The sequence below is a fragment of the Daktulosphaira vitifoliae genome, unplaced genomic scaffold (assembly GCF_025091365.1).
Source record: "Daktulosphaira vitifoliae isolate Bord-2020 unplaced genomic scaffold, ASM2509136v1 Scaffold_1, whole genome shotgun sequence".
In the NCBI taxonomy this organism is placed as follows: Eukaryota; Metazoa; Arthropoda; class Insecta; order Hemiptera; family Phylloxeridae; genus Daktulosphaira; species Daktulosphaira vitifoliae.
The window spans coordinates 35,276,744-35,296,937 of NW_026099572.1; the positions used below are offsets into that span (position 1 = coordinate 35,276,744).

The 20,194-nt window shown below is 30.4% G+C and overlaps 2 protein-coding genes across 6 annotated transcripts in view; one reads left to right on the forward strand and one right to left on the reverse strand.

Moving 5' to 3' along the window:
* LOC126896079 (uncharacterized) overlaps positions 1-20,194 on the forward strand; it is a 75,882-nt gene that overhangs the window by 30,718 nt on the left and 24,970 nt on the right. The gene's annotated exons all lie outside the window — the stretch shown is intronic.
* Positions 931-3,796, reverse strand: LOC126896081 (uncharacterized). Of its 2 annotated transcripts, none has more exons than XR_007701769.1 (2): positions 3,693-3,796; positions 931-1,832 (listed from the first exon to the last, which is right to left on the reverse strand). XR_007701769.1 is itself a non-coding variant. In XM_050668533.1 (2 exons), exons 1-2 carry the CDS (start codon positions 2,792-2,794, stop codon positions 1,695-1,697), a joined length of 798 nt encoding a protein of 265 aa, XP_050524490.1. In that variant the 5' UTR covers positions 2,795-2,880; the 3' UTR covers positions 1,609-1,694. The 2 variants fall into 2 exon arrangements, 1 of the variants encoding a protein (XP_050524490.1); XM_050668533.1 differs by lacking the exon at positions 3,693-3,796 and adding an exon at positions 2,135-2,880 and having other exon boundaries at positions 1,609-1,832.

The window sequence follows — 20,194 nt, forward strand, 5'->3', positions numbered from 1 at the left end:
GTTTTATTTTGATTGATTATATCTTTATTAACTACATTTTGCGTTATTATTGAACTACTATAACTATAAGTTAGAACAAAATGATTGTTCCATATTAAATACAACAATGTACAAAATATTGTGTTGGAACAATCAATTGATAATATTGATGATGAGTTTATCATTCATCAGGAGATGATTGTAATGATAATTCATTAGATTTAAGTATTGAAGAAGTTTTATACAATACACCAATTTGGTCTCAAATAAAACCTGGAGTATTTCTTTTAAAAGATTTTATTGGAGGGAACCGTAAGAAACAACATTTTAAGTATGTATGTTTAGTTAAACGTGTAGATGAAGATGATGGGGATATTTTAGTCCGAGGATTAAAAAAAAATAATGAAATTGGAACTGATTTTTATATTGTTGAAAATGACTTGTCAGATATTACAGTAGAGATGATTCTTGCAATATTACCAATACCAACTGAACATAAGAAGAACAAAAAAACGATATACACATTTCCTGGATACATAAATGTCGATGAAAAATAATCAGTTTAGGCACTATGTTACCTACTTATTCATACATTAATTTATGTGATATATTTTAAAACTAAAAATGCTGTTAGTTTGTTATTTTGTTTATAATTTTTACTTTACATTGTTATTTTTTATGTTAAATTATTGTTATCACTATTATATGAAAACAAAAGACTGTTAATATATTTTGAAAATTTATGAAATAGTAAGTAGGTATTAAACTGTACTAAATTATGTTAAAATAATAAAGATTACCTAATTATTTGACTAATTTAATTGTAATATGTAATTCAAACAAATTTTCATTTGCCCCGGGCTTATAACATTATAAACTATACTTTAATTTTCATTTACCCCATACACAANAATACTTTTATTTTCATTTACCCCATACACAATATACTATTTGGGACAAATGGAAATTTGTAGGTATCGAATATATGAAATAATATAACGATAGCTGTAACAGAACAATTTCATTTGCCCATTATGTTTGTTCAATATAACACTTGCTGTTGGAAATAGATATTTTCATTTACCCCAGAAGTTTGGGGCAAATGTAAATTTTTTATGCAATTTTATATTATTTTTTTCTCTTAAGATAATCAACTATTTAAACGTTTGATTGAAATAATAGACACATATTGTATATAGTTAAATAGTTTTTATCTAAACCAAAATTAAAAAAAATTATTACTACATGAATCTAATAAAAGTCGTAAAACATGTAAATTTCATTTCCATTTAACCCACTTGACCCTATATTTTGTTTTTATTTGGTAAATAGCTTATAATTTCAAATGAAGTTCTTCATATGCAATTAATTTTGATTAACGCGTTTATTTTTATATACCTATGTCCTCAGAGTCATTAAAAACCATATACTATAGTAATTAAACAAATTATTATGCAGCAAGCATTAAACGAATGTTTAAAAATAGAAATGTAATAAACACAAAATAATAAATCAGTTCTTAAAAGAAAAATATGTATCTAATGACGCCCCCCCTGGAATAAATTCTGGATCCGCCCCTGTAGACCACTCAAGTTTTTATTTATTTCAACCTCAATATTTTATTTCATTAATGTTTCAATAAGTAATTATAATTTATATACTTTCGGGTACTATTGACACAGATGTTTGTATATTTAGTTCTTGAGTACTTGTAATCAATTCATTACATACAGGACAAGCTTCAATTTTTTTAACACACCTTTCACATGACCAGCCATGTCCACATGGTGAAAAAAAGTATATTCCCGAATCACCGCTACTGTATTTGTTACATCCAAAACATTTGCTTTCATCTACAGAAAAAAATAGAAAAAAATGTTAAATACTTGTATCGGTAATAATTTCCAGAAATTTTTAATTTTAGTTTTCAGTTCAAAAGCAATATAAGTTTTCTTTTAACGCTTTAAAAAACTTAAAAACTAGTAGCCGAGTATACGAACAGTTGTTTTTTAAACATGTACAGTTATTTACCAAATATATACTTATAGTATAATTTGAGTTTTTTGTATTTGAAAAGAGTAGAATTATGTGCTAAAGACAATTGATAACCTATAACATTATAACTGATATTATAGTAACGTTCTAAGTCGCTTACAGCCATATTATTCATTGATATATTATTAGGTTCTTTTAAAAAATGCACTTTATTTTCCATTAACTTCATGCAGTTTAATAAAGCATTTTTGTAATTTCTGTTGAATTTATTAAATTTGAATTCCTTAGATTTGTGATTTTTGTAAACATCTAAAATACATTCATGCGGTTCAGGAGAAATCCATTCTCTATTAATTATCGGTATAAGTTCAGCAAGTTTTCCACTAAAATTTTTTAAGTAAAATGATATTTCAGCACGTTGTTTATTCATTTCTATTGCAAACTCGCAGAACCGATACATGAATGTAAAGACCATACTTTCAATGGCGTTCAAAAAAATTGTATAAGCCAATTTATAATTTTTTTTGTTCACACATCTACTAACCACAAGTGTTAATGTTTTATTTATTATTTCTAAACCTTCTTCATAAGGAATATCTTCATCATCTACTACGTGACTGTAAGGTAGTGGACAAAACAATACCTCATTTCTTGATTGTATATAATAAGGATGTTGTTGAAGAATGACTTGATGAATATTTGGGTATTCCATTTCCAAAGTCTGTATGTCCTCACGTGTAATGTTATTTAGATCAACACAAATTGATTGGTTGATTGTTTGAATAAAAAAAAATACTAATTTCAATTTATTGAGAAACATATTATTCTAATAGAATATTTAACACAATTTTTAAATTTCAAAATATTTTATCAATTATAATTAAACAGTTTTGAAATAAACGTATATACTAACTAAAAAAATTGAATTAACAGAATAACTTTAACAAGAGTATTTATAAGCTCTTACAAGTGTATTTTAAATACATGATCAAAAATAAACTTTTACTGTGTACTTTAATAGTATATGAACAATTGTAATTTAAAATATAATTTATTAATTATTTATACACGCAAAAATACGAATTTTCTTTAATGAAATGATTGATTGAAAAAAGCAAATGATCATTAAATTAAAAATAAAATACTATATTACTTATGTATCTATTTTTAACAGTTTATTTTGTCTTAACCGTTTTTAATTAATACCAATTTTATTTAAAATTTTTAAATATTTTGGAAGATTAACTATTTCAATGAAAATTCATGAATCAATTAATTTTATCAACTATAATTTAACTTTTTATACAGAAGTATGATGTCTATTATATGAGTTATATCGGTTCGACATAGATAAATAGATAAATTTATAATTTAATCAGGGAAAGTGCGGCGAGTTGTTATTTAGATCTGCTTTATAATTTGATTTAAAATCAAAGCGATATTTTTGGATTAAAAGAGAAAATAGTAATAATCCTTAACTTTTATTGAAAATATTTGAAGAATAATTTTTTATTGAAACAATGACAATTTTTATAATATACTCAATATTTTTTTAAGTTTGGCAGGAAGTGACTTCCTTTTAATTAGGTAATACATATTTAGTTATTTTTTAGCAATACTTAAATTAAGCAAAAGAATTTTAACATTCCTGTAAACAATAATTTGAAATTGACTTTTTTAAATTAATTAATAATCAGTTTTAAATAATGAGCATTTACCGATTATTTTATATATCCAGAATTTCTAATAAAACTGTGTGGTGAATATTTTCTTTAAGAGATTTAATTAGAGCTTAAGGATGACAACTTGTCCTTGTCTCCTCTAAATTCGTGTAAATAATAAATAACATAATTTATGCATTGACGCAAACGCACATGTATTTATTCAAGAATTTTTATTAAATCTGTTTAGTAAAATAAATTTAGATTTCAAACTATTATTCATATGCAAAAATACGAATTTTTTTTAATGATAATGACAGAATAACAGTGATATATCAAATTTAATTATATAAAAAGTTTTTTTATAGTACTTTAAAACCAAATATTTCGTTTTTATTAAGAATATTTCGTTTTAATGTAACGATTATTAATTACCATTGACATTTGAATAGGTTTCCATTAAAGGAATTATCCCACATTTATATACGTTTTTTTAAGTGTTTATACAATTTTCATTTTTAGCTTCGATGCGAAGCGGAGAAGGTATTAATTTTACTATGATGTGTTTTTTTTTATGTCTGTTGTCACTTTTTCTCAGCTCTCACTTGACCGATTTCTTTCAAAAATACGTCAAAAGATCACAAACTGTATCTAGTTGAAGATATTACCCTTAAAAATTGAAAAAAGTTCCCTCGTTCCCCGCAAATGGGGGAAATAACCAAAAAAATTACAAATTTAAAAATCGCTAATTTTCAAAATTTTTTAACTTTTTTTTCTTAAAACTTCCATAACTTTTTGAAAAATCAACAAATCAACATAATTTTTTTTTATACTAAAACCTTAGATATTTACCTTTCATTTGATATCATTTTTTTGAAAATCTATCACTTAACCTGCTCATTGGGGGGGATTTAAAATGGCAACTTTTTTACAAAAATTAATTTTTTCAACTTAATTTTTGAAAATGTTATTGGAAATACTGCGACCTTCAAACATATATCAAATTAAAGTTTTTTTATGTACTATAAAATGAAAAAAAAAAAATTTGTTCCGACACTTTTTTTTCTACATTTAAACGGCTGCCGTAGTTAAAAAAACACTATTTTTGTGTTAAAATTTTCGATTTTCGATTTTAAATTTTCAACTTAAAAATGCTATAACTTTTTGAAAAATGTATATATCAGCACAAATTTTTTTTTTCTAAATACATTATAAGTACATCTTTCATTTGACATACTTTTTATTAAAATTGGACAATTTCCCCTTATATAGGGGGCGTTCAAAACTTAAAATATTGTAAAAAACATAGATCTTTTTCAACTGAACTTTTGAAAATGTTCCGGAAATACTGCGTCCTTTAAACATATATCAAATCAAAGGTTATGTTATATACTATCAAATGAAAAAAAAAAATTTGTCCCGACATCTTATCTTCTATGTGCAAATGGCTGTCGAAAATTTAAAAAAAAATGTAATGTTTGCGATAAAAATTACATTTTATCGGGATGTTTTTTGTACTTAAAACTGCCATAACTTTTTCAAAAATGAACAAATAAAAATAATATTTTTTTGTATTGAAACCTTAGATATTTCCCTTTCATTTGATATAATTTTTTTTGAAAATCTAACACTTATTCTGCTCACTGGGAGGATTTAAAATAGTAACTTTTTTACAAAAAATAACTTTTTCAACTTAATTTTTGAAAATGTTCCGGAAATACTGCGTCCTTTAAACATATATCAAATTAAAGCTTATTTTATGTACTACAAATTGAAAAAAAAAATTTGTCCCGACACTTTTTTTTCTACATTTAAACGGCTGCCGTAGTTAAAAAAACACTATTTTTGTGTTAAAATTTTCGATTTTAAATTTTCAACTTAAAAATGCTATAACTTTTTGAAAAATGTATACATCAGCACAAATTTTTTTTTTCATTTGACATACTTTTTATTAAAATTGGACAATGTCCCCTTATATAGGGGGTGTTCAAAACTTGAAATATTGTAAAAAACATAGATCTTTTTCAACTGAACTTTTGAAAATGTTCCGGAAATACTGAGTCCTTTAAACATATATCAAATCAAAGGTTATGTTATATACTATCAAATGAAAAAAAAAAAATTGTCCCGACATCTTATCTTCTATATGCAAATGGCTGTCGAACATTAAAAAAAAATGTAATGTTTGCGATAAATATTACCTTTTATCGGGATGTTTTTTGTACTTAAAACTGCCATAACTTTTCAAAAATGATCAAATAAAAATAATATTTTTTTGTATTGAAACCTTAGATATTTCCCTTTCATTTGATATAATTTTTTTTGAAAATCTAACACTTATTCTGCTCACTGGGAGGATTTAAAATAGTAACTTTTTTACAAAAAATAACTTTTTCAACTTAATTTTTGAAAATGTTCCGGAAATACTGCGTCCTTTAAACATATATCAAATTAAAGCTTATTTTATGTACTATAAAATGAAAAAAAAAAAATTTGTCCCGACGACCTATCTTCTATGCGCAAATGGCTACTATATTCAAAAATATGCTATTTTAACAATTTTTTTTTTTAAATTAAACACTATCTACAGATTTGCATCGAAGCGTTTTTTATGATAGTGATTTTAATCACTGTCAGATATCATCTATACTGGACCCAACTATACCACGACCCCACTGTGCTGGGTTTTTATTATTGAAATTCTTTAAATATAATAACTCATATCAAAAGTTATTGAGCAAAATTATTATATATAAATTGTGAATTCTACAAGTGTAGGAAATTAAATTTTAAGACTTAGTTATTATTTATACGTAAAAAAATTCGACAATGTATTATTCTAAAAGAAAACGTTTTTGCAAAATCCTTACTAACATCTTGATATACGAATAGTATAAACGAATAAAAAAATAAATAAAACAAAAATATTAAAATAAACGAAATAAAAAAATTAAAAAATATTAGTGTAAGGAGGCCCAGCTCTCTTGATGATGTTTAAAATTAAGGTTTTTCATATCTGCCATGGCAAAATAATTTGATTATCAATCGACGAGTAGAGGAGCGCAACCGAGAAATGACTAGTAAAAAATTACTAATGCCACCGTCTTATTTACACCTATTAATATAAAATGTTAAATTACTAAAGCTGCAACATAATGAACTGACAATATAATACAATGTTAATTTAATATTCATTATAAAAATATTTATAAATGAATTTAAATAATATTATTTAAAGAAAGAACTACAATAAATTAATTCATTGTTTTATAAATATATTCACAATTTATCTTTTAAAATTCCTTTCCACATTTTGCACAATTGGCATTATCAATGCATTTACTGCAATACCAAGCATGACCACATGGTATCACTCTGTGTTTATTTGGAGGATGCACATATTTTATTTGACTGTGGCACCTTGAACAACGTGCTTCTTGTCCATCTAAAATACACCTTGGCTGTATGGAAAACAAACGTAATTGCAAATATTAAAAATTATGATTTTTTTGAACAAAAAGTTTAGGAAACTTTAAAAGATTAAATTATTGAGAAATAGTAGACGATTAATTGATATACTATTCAAAAATAGGTAAACAGTACTTTTTATAATTTTATTATTTTCTGTATAAAAAATATATGATATTTTTTAATTTTATCGGAAATAGGGGCGAACATGTCATTGAAAATATATTTTCTTCATGCACACTTAGATTTTGTTCCTGAAATCTTGGAAATGAAAGTGATGAGCATTGTGAACGTTATCATCAACAAATATGTATCACAAAAGGTCGTTACCAAAGGTTTTGGGTAAAGTAATAATGGGTGACTATTGTTGATTTCTTATAAAAGAATGCAATGAAAAATGTAAAAGAAATATTAAGGCCGATTCGTCTCATTTTTAGTTAAATAAAATTGAATCTTTGGTAATCATAAAATGAATTATAACAATATAATAAGAAAAATTATAATTGTATTTATTGTTGAAAAATAAAAATCAAGAAGAAAACTTGTTATTAATTTTTTTAATTATGTATGAAATTTACTTTATTACTAGTTATTTTTCTAAATCTATATTAAAGCATTTTCAGATTTCTTAATTATATAGTAAATTACTTTATAGTTATAGTGAATTTTCATTTTTTTTATAAAGGGAACTTATAAAGTGTAAAACTATCTGAATTTAAAAGTATCCCAATAAAACCATATGAATCTAAGTTATTTAAAAAATTGTAATTTTGTCCAAAAGTAATATTGTGAGTTTTTTTGCAATAGCTTTTCTACATTTACAAATTTTAATCAACATATTATTAAAAATCTGATGTTAAAAAAATTTTTTTTTTTTTTTTAACCTTTCTTTTATTTCTGCTTGGAAGTTTGAAATCGATTTTAATCTAGTTGAATTAATAACCATCAAATATTGGGAAAAAAATCTCTTAATTTTAGGAATTTAGACAAATACATTCTATAAAAAATGATAAATTCAACAATATTTTTTTAATGAAATATTTCCAAAATCAATAGTTGTATAAAATTTGTTTTTATACTAAATTACACAGTAAAATCCTATCACTATTTCTATGATTCCTTTTTCATGATATAATTATTAATATCTAAAAACGAGTATTTACATTCTTAACTGATTTCATTTTTAATATGTTAAAAATAATCCGTGTAAAATTTTGAATCAAAATGTCATGCTTATCTATATTTTTGTTCCTTTACAGTTGATCATTACGAAAGTTTCTAATTTAAAAATATTTTAACTTTTACCTTTTTTGTAATTCTACGTGCAGGTTTTAAATTGATATCTTTATACAGAAAATTGTATGCATATTTAAAAAATGGTTATGTTTAGTTTGATATAAGGTAAGGAACTTATATAATTACTATTAACAGTTTACGGAAAAAGCCCAACATTTCATTAAAATCAGTTATCTTATTTTTAGTATTTATATCGTAATAAATCGTTTTAATAGAAATACTAATCAATTGTATGTAACTCTTGGCGTTTAAATTAGTGATGGACATTTTTCAATACTTTAAACTATCGAATAGTTTTAAAAACTATTCGATTGTATTGTGTAACTATAGACTATTTTGTCCTGTATTTCAGGAAACATAGTTCGGATGGGTGGTAGCTGGTTCATCGGAGAATCAGCTCAATAGTATAAGTCAACAAACGGCGGTTTTCCTCGCGGTGAATGACAATTCTAACCAATCATTAGAAAATATACTGGCCAAGTTTTGGCGCTTGGACGAGTACACAGAAAAAAGTGCATGGACGTTAGAAGAAAAAGCGCGAAAGAAACATATTGATCGCACAGTTCAGCGCGATGAACATGGAAGATTCGTGGTACAATTGCCATTCAAAAGTAACGCAAGGCAATTGGGTAAATCATATGAAACGGCAAAAAGGCGATTTTTATCGTTGGATCGTCGTCCGCAAACAAATGCGAGCAGAGTATTCAAAATTTATGAACGAGTACGAAAAGCTAGGACACATGGAACTTGTGACTGATGAGGAGTCAAAAGAAAAGGAGACTCGTTGTTATTATTTATCTCGTCATGCCGTCATAAATAATAATAGCACAACCACGAAGCTTCGAGTCGTTTTGAAAACCGACTCGGGTCTTAGTCTGAATGACGTGTTATTAAAAGGGCCTGTTATACGAGACGATCTGCTATACATCCTGGCTCGATTCCGCATGTGTAAATATGCACTAACGGCAGATGTCGAAAAAATGGACAGATAATAGTAGACGAGAGCCATCGTGATTATCAGAGAATTGTCTGGCGTGATAATCCAAACGGGACATTGAAAATCTACCGCCTACGAACTGTGACGTACCGTACAACAAGCGCAAGTTATTTGTCAGCAGCTTGCCTAGAAAAGTTAGCTGAATGTGAATTCAATAGATATCCTGACGCGTGTCAATCATTGGTTAACGATTTTTATGTGGATGATTGGTTAAGCGGGGCAATGAAACAGGCAGAGGCAATAACATTACGAGACAATATTATTGTCGTAATGAAAGGTGCCGGTCTACATTTACGGAAATGGGCATCGAACGATAATAGTTTAATAGGTAGTTTATTACCTGCCGAACACAATAAAGATAGTGACGGTCCGCGTATTATCGATAACGACACGACGAAAATATTAGGCCCGTGTAAGGATCCACCATCGGATTCATTTAAATATACAGCAAGTGAAAACATACTAAATAATAACGATATAACAAAGCGAACAATTTTATCGAATATAGCCACAATTTTTGATCCCCTTGGTTTGCTCGGGCCGGTGTTAGTTGTCGCAAAAATTATCATGCAACGTTTGTGGTGTTTAGTCAACTCGGTCGGGACGAACCCGTTTCGGCGGAAGTATGGCGTAATTATAGTGCACAATTAACAACATTGAATAAGTTCAGTATTCCAAGGTATATACCATGTGAAAATAAAATCGTTAAATTACAGCTACACGGTTTTGCCGATTCATCTATCAGAGCGTATGGCGCATGTGTTTACATTAGAAATACGGACGAAAACGGTCATTACACGGTGCGTTTACTACAAGCGAAGTCCAAGGTCGCGCCCATAAAAACGATATCGCCGCCTCGACTAGAACTGTGCGCAGCCCTATTATTAGCACGAATGGTAAACGGAATAGTGCCAAAGTTGAAATGCAAATTCGAGCGACAATTTTATTGGACCGATTCGAGCGTAACCCTAGCTTGGATTTCATCTCCATCTGCTAAATGGAAAACGTTCGTGGCGCATCGTGTTGGTGAAATACAAGACAAAACGTCCATAAATGATTGGCGTCATGTCCGCTCGGAGGACAATCCTGCTGATTTAATATCACGTGGCTGTACTCCAAACGAATTGCGAATTAATGCGATGTGGTGGAACGGTCCCCATTGGTTGAAGGAGGAGTACGAGAAATGGCCGAAGTCATGTGTACAATACAGTAGTACAAACAATATACCAGAAGCCAAAAATACGGACGAAACAACAATTACGACTGTTGCATGCGTAGCGTACGATAAATGTTATTCGTTGTTATCTAGAAGGTCGTCGTTATTATTTATCATCAGAGTGACGGCGTATTGTCTACGCTGCCGGTATAACATGAATCGAGCAGTAGGTGATAAAAATAACGGGCCGTTAACGGTAAACGAACTAGTGCAAATAAGACAATCATCAAAATAATTCAACGCGCACATTTTCGGCAAGAATTGAGAGAGTTAAATAGTGCAAATGCGAATGTGTCAAAAAAAAGTAAACTACTGCGTCTTAGTGCAAATATTGATGGGAATAATATTATACGCGTCGGAGGACGTTTATAATACGCTATGGCGTTAAATGACAATCAGAGACATCAAATTGTATTGCCGGATAACCGTCTTTACACAAAATTATTATTCCGTAAAGAACACATGGATTTGATGCACAGTGGACCTCAAGCCTTGGTGGCCTCTATTAGGCAGCGCTTACAAACGCGCAAAGTTTGGATACATTAGCATATTTGTCAACGAAGACGTTTTTACAGGCGTTGATATTTGATCGACGTGGCAAAAGTTCAATAATTTACAGTGATAACGCCAGAAATTTTTAGGGCATGCGTCGGCATATAAAGGAGGTGTACGCACTTTTCCAGTCCCCAGAACATCAGCGATCCGTTTTCTCTCATCTGGCGGACAAAGGAATTGAGTGGCGATTTATACCACCCCGTGCACCGCATTTGGGAGGCTGCGGTCAAAAGCATGAAAAGTTTGTTATATTGCGTTTCGGGAGAGGCTCGGCTCATGTACGAAGAATTATTAACTGTACTAACGAGGGTGGAAGCTGTACTTAACTCGCGACCAATAACTCCAGTATCTTCTGATCCGGTTGATCTAACCTACCTCACGCCAGGTCATTTTTTAATTGGCGATATAATGACTGCCATACACCGGAAAAGGATGAGACGACCACGCCTATTACTCACTTAAATAAGTGGAGAATAGTCTCTCATTACACCCAAGTACTTTGGAAACGGTGGCACCAAGAGTACTTATCTCAACTACAGGAAAGAACCTTTGTAAAGCGCACCGCTCGCGTACATATAACATACGCATATCTATTTTTTTGTTTTTTACGTTTTTATTTAATTTTATCGAAGATCTTTTAGTAGTAAGAGATCACGTCAAACACTCTTCAATATTAACAGAATAAATGTAAATTTATTATCGCTAATCACAATACTACATAAATTACTATACCGCTATTACTACACAATTAGATATTTAAATGGTTTATATGCAACCTGGTTAGTTCATTTATTTCGTCTTCACAAAAGGAAAAGAAACGTTCTCTNACGTCTTCACAAAAGTAAAAGAAACGTTCTCTACGACATGGACCAGCGGATGGACATCCAAAAATTTCTCCTTGTTACCGAATTGGCGAACAGGGATCTCAGCTGTGGGCTCTCAAGTTGAGGCACTACACTGTCCGTCATAGGATCGTTTTAGCGTAACACAGACTCGCCGTACACAACGACGCGCCACAATTTCGATCGCGTTAGCCGGTGGTACGCAAATATATCAGATACATCTGATCGGCGGCCGAACGTTATTGTTTTATATTCTTTCAATACATTTATACAGTCATACAGTCCACTCCCTACTTCTTTCTCCTGCATGATATAGATACTCCAGAAACGAACAGTAACTAACCCGCACATCATTACAACGGGCATTCCGTTCAGTTTATATTTTATGTTATTAATTGTAGTTTTCACTAACAACACGGTATTTAACATTTTTTTATCGATTATAATCAAAACATAAATTATTAAGTTTTCTTTCGTCAATCTGTTGTTTGGAATAATAATAATTAGAAGATAACTTTGAACTATAGTTGTTAATACACATAAGTATTTCGTTATGATATTTATATTTATAAAAGTAAATATTTTTAATTTACGAGTGGGAATAATTTTTTGGTAAACTGCTTTTGAAGTTATATTTTTTTTACGCGACATGTCGTGCCCAGCGTAGCCGAGTACTCCTACTGGAATCAGTGGCCTACCTGTAAGGACAGCCCGAGGGACCTAAAGCGCCGTAGTAGCGTAAGCACAGTAGGGCACCGGGTTTGAGGTGGAGCCTTAGCTAGGCAAAGCCTAGTTTAAGACATATTGATCTTATTTTTAATATTATGTTTTTAGAGAATTCATTACATTATACATTTTTAAATGTAATTTGTAACTCTTAAATTAAAAATTAATAATTGAAAATGATAAAAAAACATTAGCTTGGATGCGTAGCTGAGAGGCTATTAATTTTACTCCGCTATGTATTTTTATTATGTTCGTGTATAAGATTACGACAGTTCTATTTGACCGATACTGTTCACCGTCAAAAGATCACAAATATAATAATTCAAAATTGTTATAATTGAAATAACAAAAATTAATCAAATAAAAATGAAAATCGGATTGGGTTGTATATAGTGAAAACCCGATGTTGTGGTTCTATTGGGGTCATATGGTTCGAGGGTTTAAAACGACAAAGACAAGCAGATATAAAAATAATAATCGCAGTACCTCTAATTGAGATGTAATAAATTTGTGTCTCGTTAGTTTATAATGTCCTACCTAAGAGGCAACGAAACGGCGGAGCCAGTTCACGAATACCAACTAACGTGATTATGTACAACATTTTAACAAACCATTCAAAATTAACACTAAGATATTAATTTAATAAATGATCTATTGTTTTACTTAACTTTTATTTGTTTAGTCTTTAGTTATTTGGTTTATGTATAAATATTATAAACCAAGTATACCATATTTAAATAGACAACAATTTGTAGATCTGTGGTTTAGTGCTTTATGAAAGCTTAGTATGCGACTTAAATGGTTGTTGAGATTTTTTTATAATATGTGTTAAGAAAGATATTTTCTTTCGTTTGTCAAAAAAATAAAACTTCATTTTTAACAGGAACGTTTGAATTTTTGCAAAAAATTAGTATACCAAAAATATTAAAAAGTTATTGAAAAATGACTTTCTGTTGTTACAATTACTATAATATTTAAAATATACATAATATGATTAAATTTTAATCGGATTATTATTTGCAAATTATACATAACGCATATACTTCAAGAATAAAATACCTGTTTTACATTTATGTATCTTACATATATGTATTCTTCACTACGACACATATAAATATATCATATTACATAATGAAGACAATTAAAATTATTCATCTTTCCTCTGATGTGGGGCAAGTTGGCATACTTTATTTTAATATAGTTTATGCTGAAAAATAAATTATAAAGAGTGATTTTTTTATCATAACCAACTCAATTAATTATTGAATAAATATAATTTTTTTTTAACTTCTTTAGTTACACATTGTTCTTGAATTATTAACTATGTAATACTTTTTTAGTTCATCCCTTATGCCTTATATGGGGGTATCAACTTTGTTTTTTTAGTAGAAACACATATTTTGAATTTAATGACATTGATATTCGCAGGTACACAACATTTATTATCAGTGGTAATAAGGTACATTATTGTGAGTTTAGGAATACACTAACTGAAAATACAAAAAGTATAGCTATATGATCATAATTGACAATAAATACTCCGTGACTGTAACAGTAACGTCATAAAATCTAATTAACTACTTGTGTTTGAAATTTCTTGTACATGTATATTAACTCAAAAATTTTAAACTTTAAATGTTTAAATTTAATAGACTAATTAAGTTATATTAAAAATTCAAATCCCATTTACTCTATCATTTTATTAAATTCAAAATATGTGTTTCCATTTATATAGAGAAAACAAATTTTTTCCATTGGTGTGTGGCGAGTTATTTTAAATAAAGATATTTTGGATGTTTATTTTTAATTATTGTTATAATTGTTAAAATATTGTAATCGAAAATTATATAAAAGGTGAAGAAATCGACTTCATGACACCCAAGTAATGTTAAAAAAATTTCTACATTCACAAGTGGCCACACTTATAGCCATTTTTAAACACTTTTCTAACGAAAAATGTAGATACTTCCATGATAATTTTAAGAAAACTACAACTATTCCACAATTGAAAGTAATAAAATGTTGTTATTTATATTAGTGATAAATACCAAATTATAGGTAAATACCTATTATATGTATTAAAAAAAATATCTGTTAATCCATACATTTTTAAAAAGTTATTTATAAAAGTTATTATTTGTATTATAACAAGTTAAAAATATATATGAGAGATTTCTTACAAAAATCATATATTTTAGCTTCGACGCGAAGCTGAGAAGGAATTAATTTTTCTATTATGTGTTTTTTGTATTAATTACCACTTTTTTTCAGCTTTCATCGAACCTATTTCTCTCATAAATACGTCAAAAGATTACAAATCAAATCAAGTCGGAGACATTACCCACAAAAATTGAAAAAATTTCCCTCGTTCCCCGTAAATGGGCAAAATCTCTAAAAAAAAAAATTAAAAATCGCTAATTTTTGACATTTTTTGGTCATTTTGATGAAGTATTCATACCGACTTGGTAAATAACTGTGATAAATCTACGTATAGTTCCATTAAAAATTAATTGATTTCATAGTATAAAATAAAAAAAAATAGTAATTAGCATTAAAAAAATTGATATTATTTACAATTACTATGATACAATAATAGTTTACTTTCTACACAAATTTCAGTCGTAAAATTCATTTCTTAGTTATTTTGCTTTAGTACAATTTAAAGAGTCAATTATAGTGATTTTATTTCTATAAAATATATCATGACACCAAAAAAAGGCGTATTTAGAAGAGTTATAAAATTTGTTAGGAAGTTATGTACAAGAAAGATCGAAAAAGATGTTGTAGCCAATTTCAAGACGCCTGATGACAATATTGCTGCGAGTGGAGACTCAGTTTTATTGAAAAAAACATATCCGGTAGTGCAATCCAAGAGTAACAACGATGAAAGGAAAAATGGTTTGTAGTTAAGAAAAATTATAATTACTTATTTTTCAGTTAATTATCATATTATTTGCGTGGGCCAAAACATTATTCTTTAATACGTTAAAATTTCAAATGTATTCACTATTAAAACACAACTTCAAACATTTTATTAAATTCAAAAAATATGTTCGCTATTGAAAAAAACAAAGTTAAGACCCTTAAGAGGCTTACACACTAGGCGTTTAATCGCGCGCGTACGCGTTTTTAAAAACTCGGCATTTTGAACGCGAACACCGTTCGTGTGCATACTACAAGCGTTTTTACAAAAAGAATTAGCCCGCCAAAAGTTACAGTATATTCATAACAGATTCGAAATTCCTCGTGGTAGCATTTGCTCTGATTATTTTTTTATTTTTTAAAGTATAAAATAAGTGTGGATACATTAGATGATGTATCCATACTTATTTAATATTCAATTTTAAAGTATACAGTACTTGCATAAATTGAAATGTATTAAGCTAATAAATGATCGTATTAATTTTATTAACATATATATATATATATTCATGTACTTTATTTAATACTTACCAGTATTCCAAATTGACTCTTCCAAATATATGGAATTAATAAAATTTTCTGTGTCAAAAGACATGATAGATAGAAAACACAAAAGTAAATGAATCCAAAATAATACATGAAAATAGATTGAATGAACCCTCACGTGCCCGGAAATCGCGACATTTAATTGCCCGTGTGAATGAAGCATGCGATTTGTATTGTTTAATTTTAGCGATCGGTCGCATGTTTTTACTCATAGTGTGCATGATTCAATTTAAATGTGGGTGTTTTATATAAAACGATTAATCGTCGCTTTTTTAAAAACGCGTACGCGCGCGATTAAACGCCTAGTGTGTAAGCCTCTTTACACTTCATAAAAGTTGTACTTCAATTGTATTGTTTAGGCCTACACAATTAGTGTAGCTATTTTTGTCTTATCTTACCGTTGTTCGGCGGCTACATAGTTGTCCGGTTTTAAAGTCAGTCTACCTTTGTAAAGCGCACCGCTCACGTACATAATATAAACGCATATCTTTTTTTTCGTCTTTTACGTTTTCATTTAATTTATCGAAGATCTTTTAGTCGTAAGAGATCACGCCGAAACATATGGTCCTTCGCCCGGAACGTCTAGTGAATATCGGAAACGTGAAAGTGCGAAAATTTGCGTAACGAAAGTGCGTTATTAGGGTACGTGAGTTAAGCGTTGTATGTGCGTGTTCGTAAATAATTCTAACGTATCGAGTTAGGAAAGGGTTAATTTCTGCCCAACGTAGTGCGTAGCAGCAGCGATTGCTATACGCGGAATAAAATAATATTATTATACATTATTAACGTATTTTAATTTAAAGTTCGTATAAGTGCATTAGATATCGTCATAAGTATTGTGAAACAAATATAGTTAAGTGTAAAAAACCCGTGCGCAATATTTATAGTGTCGGCGTACAGCGGTTATTGTGGTACTATCGTTATAGTTGTACTTTGCTCAAATTACCACGAACGCTCTCTGACAGTTAATAGAGCGTACATATATTAGTAACGGTCAGCTGAGGCGGTTGGTTTCTTTTGGAACAATTATTTATTATCGGTAAAAACCAACAAAACAAATTATGCCTGAAGATAATCGCAAAAATGAAGTTACGCGATTAAGCATAAGGAGAGGTCAATTAAAATCAGCATTGACAAAATTTTTAAAGTTTGTACAAGACGAAAAGTCGGACCTAATCGAAATTCGGCTTAGAAGAGAAAAAATTGAGGAAGCATGGAGTGAGTACGACCAAGTACAGTTGGAAATCGACATGCTAGAAGGAATAAACGTAGAGGAACAGCAAAATTATAGAGCTGATTTTGAAGACTCATACTTTAAAGCCAGTACGATTGCGGAGAAGAGGTTATCTGAATTGAGTAGGGTAGTCAGCAACGCGTCAGACGCTGTTGTAGGGAATACAGCAGCAACATCTTCAATCGTAGCGACACCAACAGTAGCGGCGCCAGCTATTAGATTAGCCCCGCTAGATATCCCATCATTTCATGGCGACTATAAGCAATGGACAACATTTTATGATATTTTTTCGGCATTAATTCATACCAACGACCAATTGTCAGACATACAAAAATTTTTTTATTTGAAAGCGGCTTTAAAAGACGATGCCAAACAGGCTGTTAATTGTTTGGAAATCACGGCGTCAAATTACGCAGTGGCATGGCGGACATTAATTGAAAGATATAACAATAAAAAAAGTCTAATAAAAGCCCATGTAAAAGCGTTATTTCACTTAGAGACTTTAACTGTAGAATCAGCAATTAAACTTCGAGCGTTTACAGATTCAATAAAAGGACACATGCAAGCATTAGGAACCCTTGATAAAGAGCCAGAGTCGTGGAGTCCTATGTTAACGTATTTAGTAACCACCAAGTTAGATAGAAGTTGTCTTCGAGCGTGGGAAACGGAATCGGCTCAGGACTCTCTTCCTACAATTATCGAATTGGTGGAATTTTTAGAAAAACGGTTTAAAATTTTAGAAGCGATCGAATCATCTAAAGCCATAAATCAGAGAAACGCAACAGCACCGGCTACTCATAGTCAAGATGTCAGAAAATCTATGGTACGGAGCAATGCTTATGCGGTGACAAATTCGGACAAAAAATGCTTTAATTGTCACTCAAATCACTCGGTGTATCGATGTCCTAGTCTTTTGGCCTTGTCCGTAGTTGAACGCATTAAGCGCATTAGTGAGCGCAATTTATGCAGGAATTGTCTACAGGCACACCCTAAGAAANAGAATTGTATACAGGCACACCCTAAGAAAAAATGTTTGGCTCGAGGCTGTTTTAAGTGTGGCAAGCCACATAATACACTTTTACACTTAAGTGCACGGACCGATCAGTCAGAGTCCAACTCAGCAACAAACGTAACGGAAAATTCGGAAAATAGCGAGTCAGAACAAGTAGTTCAAAATGAATTAGTAACCGTTAGTGCACATACTAGCTTACCGGCTGCTACGTCGATATTATTACCAACCGCAGTTGTTTTGGTCAAGAGTAATCGTGGTGAATGGGAGCAGTGTCGCGTGTTACTAGATTCTGCATCACAAAGTAATTTTATAACCGAACGTATGGCACAGATTTTGCGGTTACCGAAAACCCATGTCGACCAAAGCGTCCAAGGAATTGGTGGAAAAGTACAAAGGATTAAATCTCGAGTAATGGTTACAGCCAACTCCCGTTTAAATGACTATTCAGTAACATTGTCATGTTTAGTAGTTAAGAACATTACGAGTAACCTACCAGGCATCCGACTAAATGATAGCTGCGTGGTTCCGAAAGCTATAGTCTTAGCGGATCCGCGTTTCACCGTGCCACAGAAAATTGACCTATTAATAGGAGCGGGTCATTTCTATGATTTAATGTCTGCAGGTAAAATAAAGCCACGACCAGGCGGTCCTGTATTTCAGGAAACAAAGTTCGGATGGGTGGTTGCTGGTTCATCGGAAAATCAACTCAATAGTATAAATCAACAAACGGTGGTTTTCCTCGCGGAGAATGACAATTATAACCAATCACTAGAAAAGGTAGCTGAATGTAAATTCAGTAAGTATCCTGACGCGTGTCAATCATTTGTTAACGATTTTTATGTGGATGATTGGTTAACCGGGGCAATGAAACGGACAGAGGCAATAACATTACGAGACAATATTATTACAGTAATGAAAGGTGCCGGTTTACATTTACGGAAATGGGCATCAAACGATAATAGTTTAATAAGTAGTTTATTACCTGCCGAACACAATAAAGATAGTGACGGTCCGCGTATTATCGATAACGACACGACGAAAATATTAGGCCTGTGTAAGGATCCGCCATCGGATTCATTTAAGTATACATTAAGTGAAAACATAATAAATAATAACGATATAACAAAGCGAACAATTTTATCGAATATAGCCACAATTTTTGATCCCCTTGGTTTGCTCGGGCCGGTGTTAGTTGTTGCAAAAGTTATCATGCAACGTTTGTGGTGTTTAGTCAACTCGGTCGGGACGAACCCGTTTCGCGCGGAAGTATGGCGTAATTATAGTGCACAATTAACAACATTGAATGAGTTCAGTATTCCAAGGTATATACCATGTGAAAATAAAATCGTTAAATTACAGCTACACGGTTTTGCCGATTCATCTATCAGAGCGTATGGTGCATGTGTTTACATTAGAAATACGGACGAAAACGGTCATCACACGGTGCGTTTACTACTAGCGAAGTCCAAGGTCGCGCCCATAAAAACGATATCGCTGCCTCGACTAGAACTGTGCGCAGCCCTATTATTAGCACGAATGGTAAACGGAATAGTGCCGAAGTTGAAATGCAAATTCGAGCGACAATTTTATTGGACCGATTAAAGCGTAACGCATCGTGTTGGCGAAATACAAGACAAAACGTCCATAAATGATTGACGTCATGTCCGCTCGGAGGACAATCCTGCTGATTTAATATCACGTGGCTGTACTCCAAACGAATTGCGAATTAACGCCATGTGGTGGAA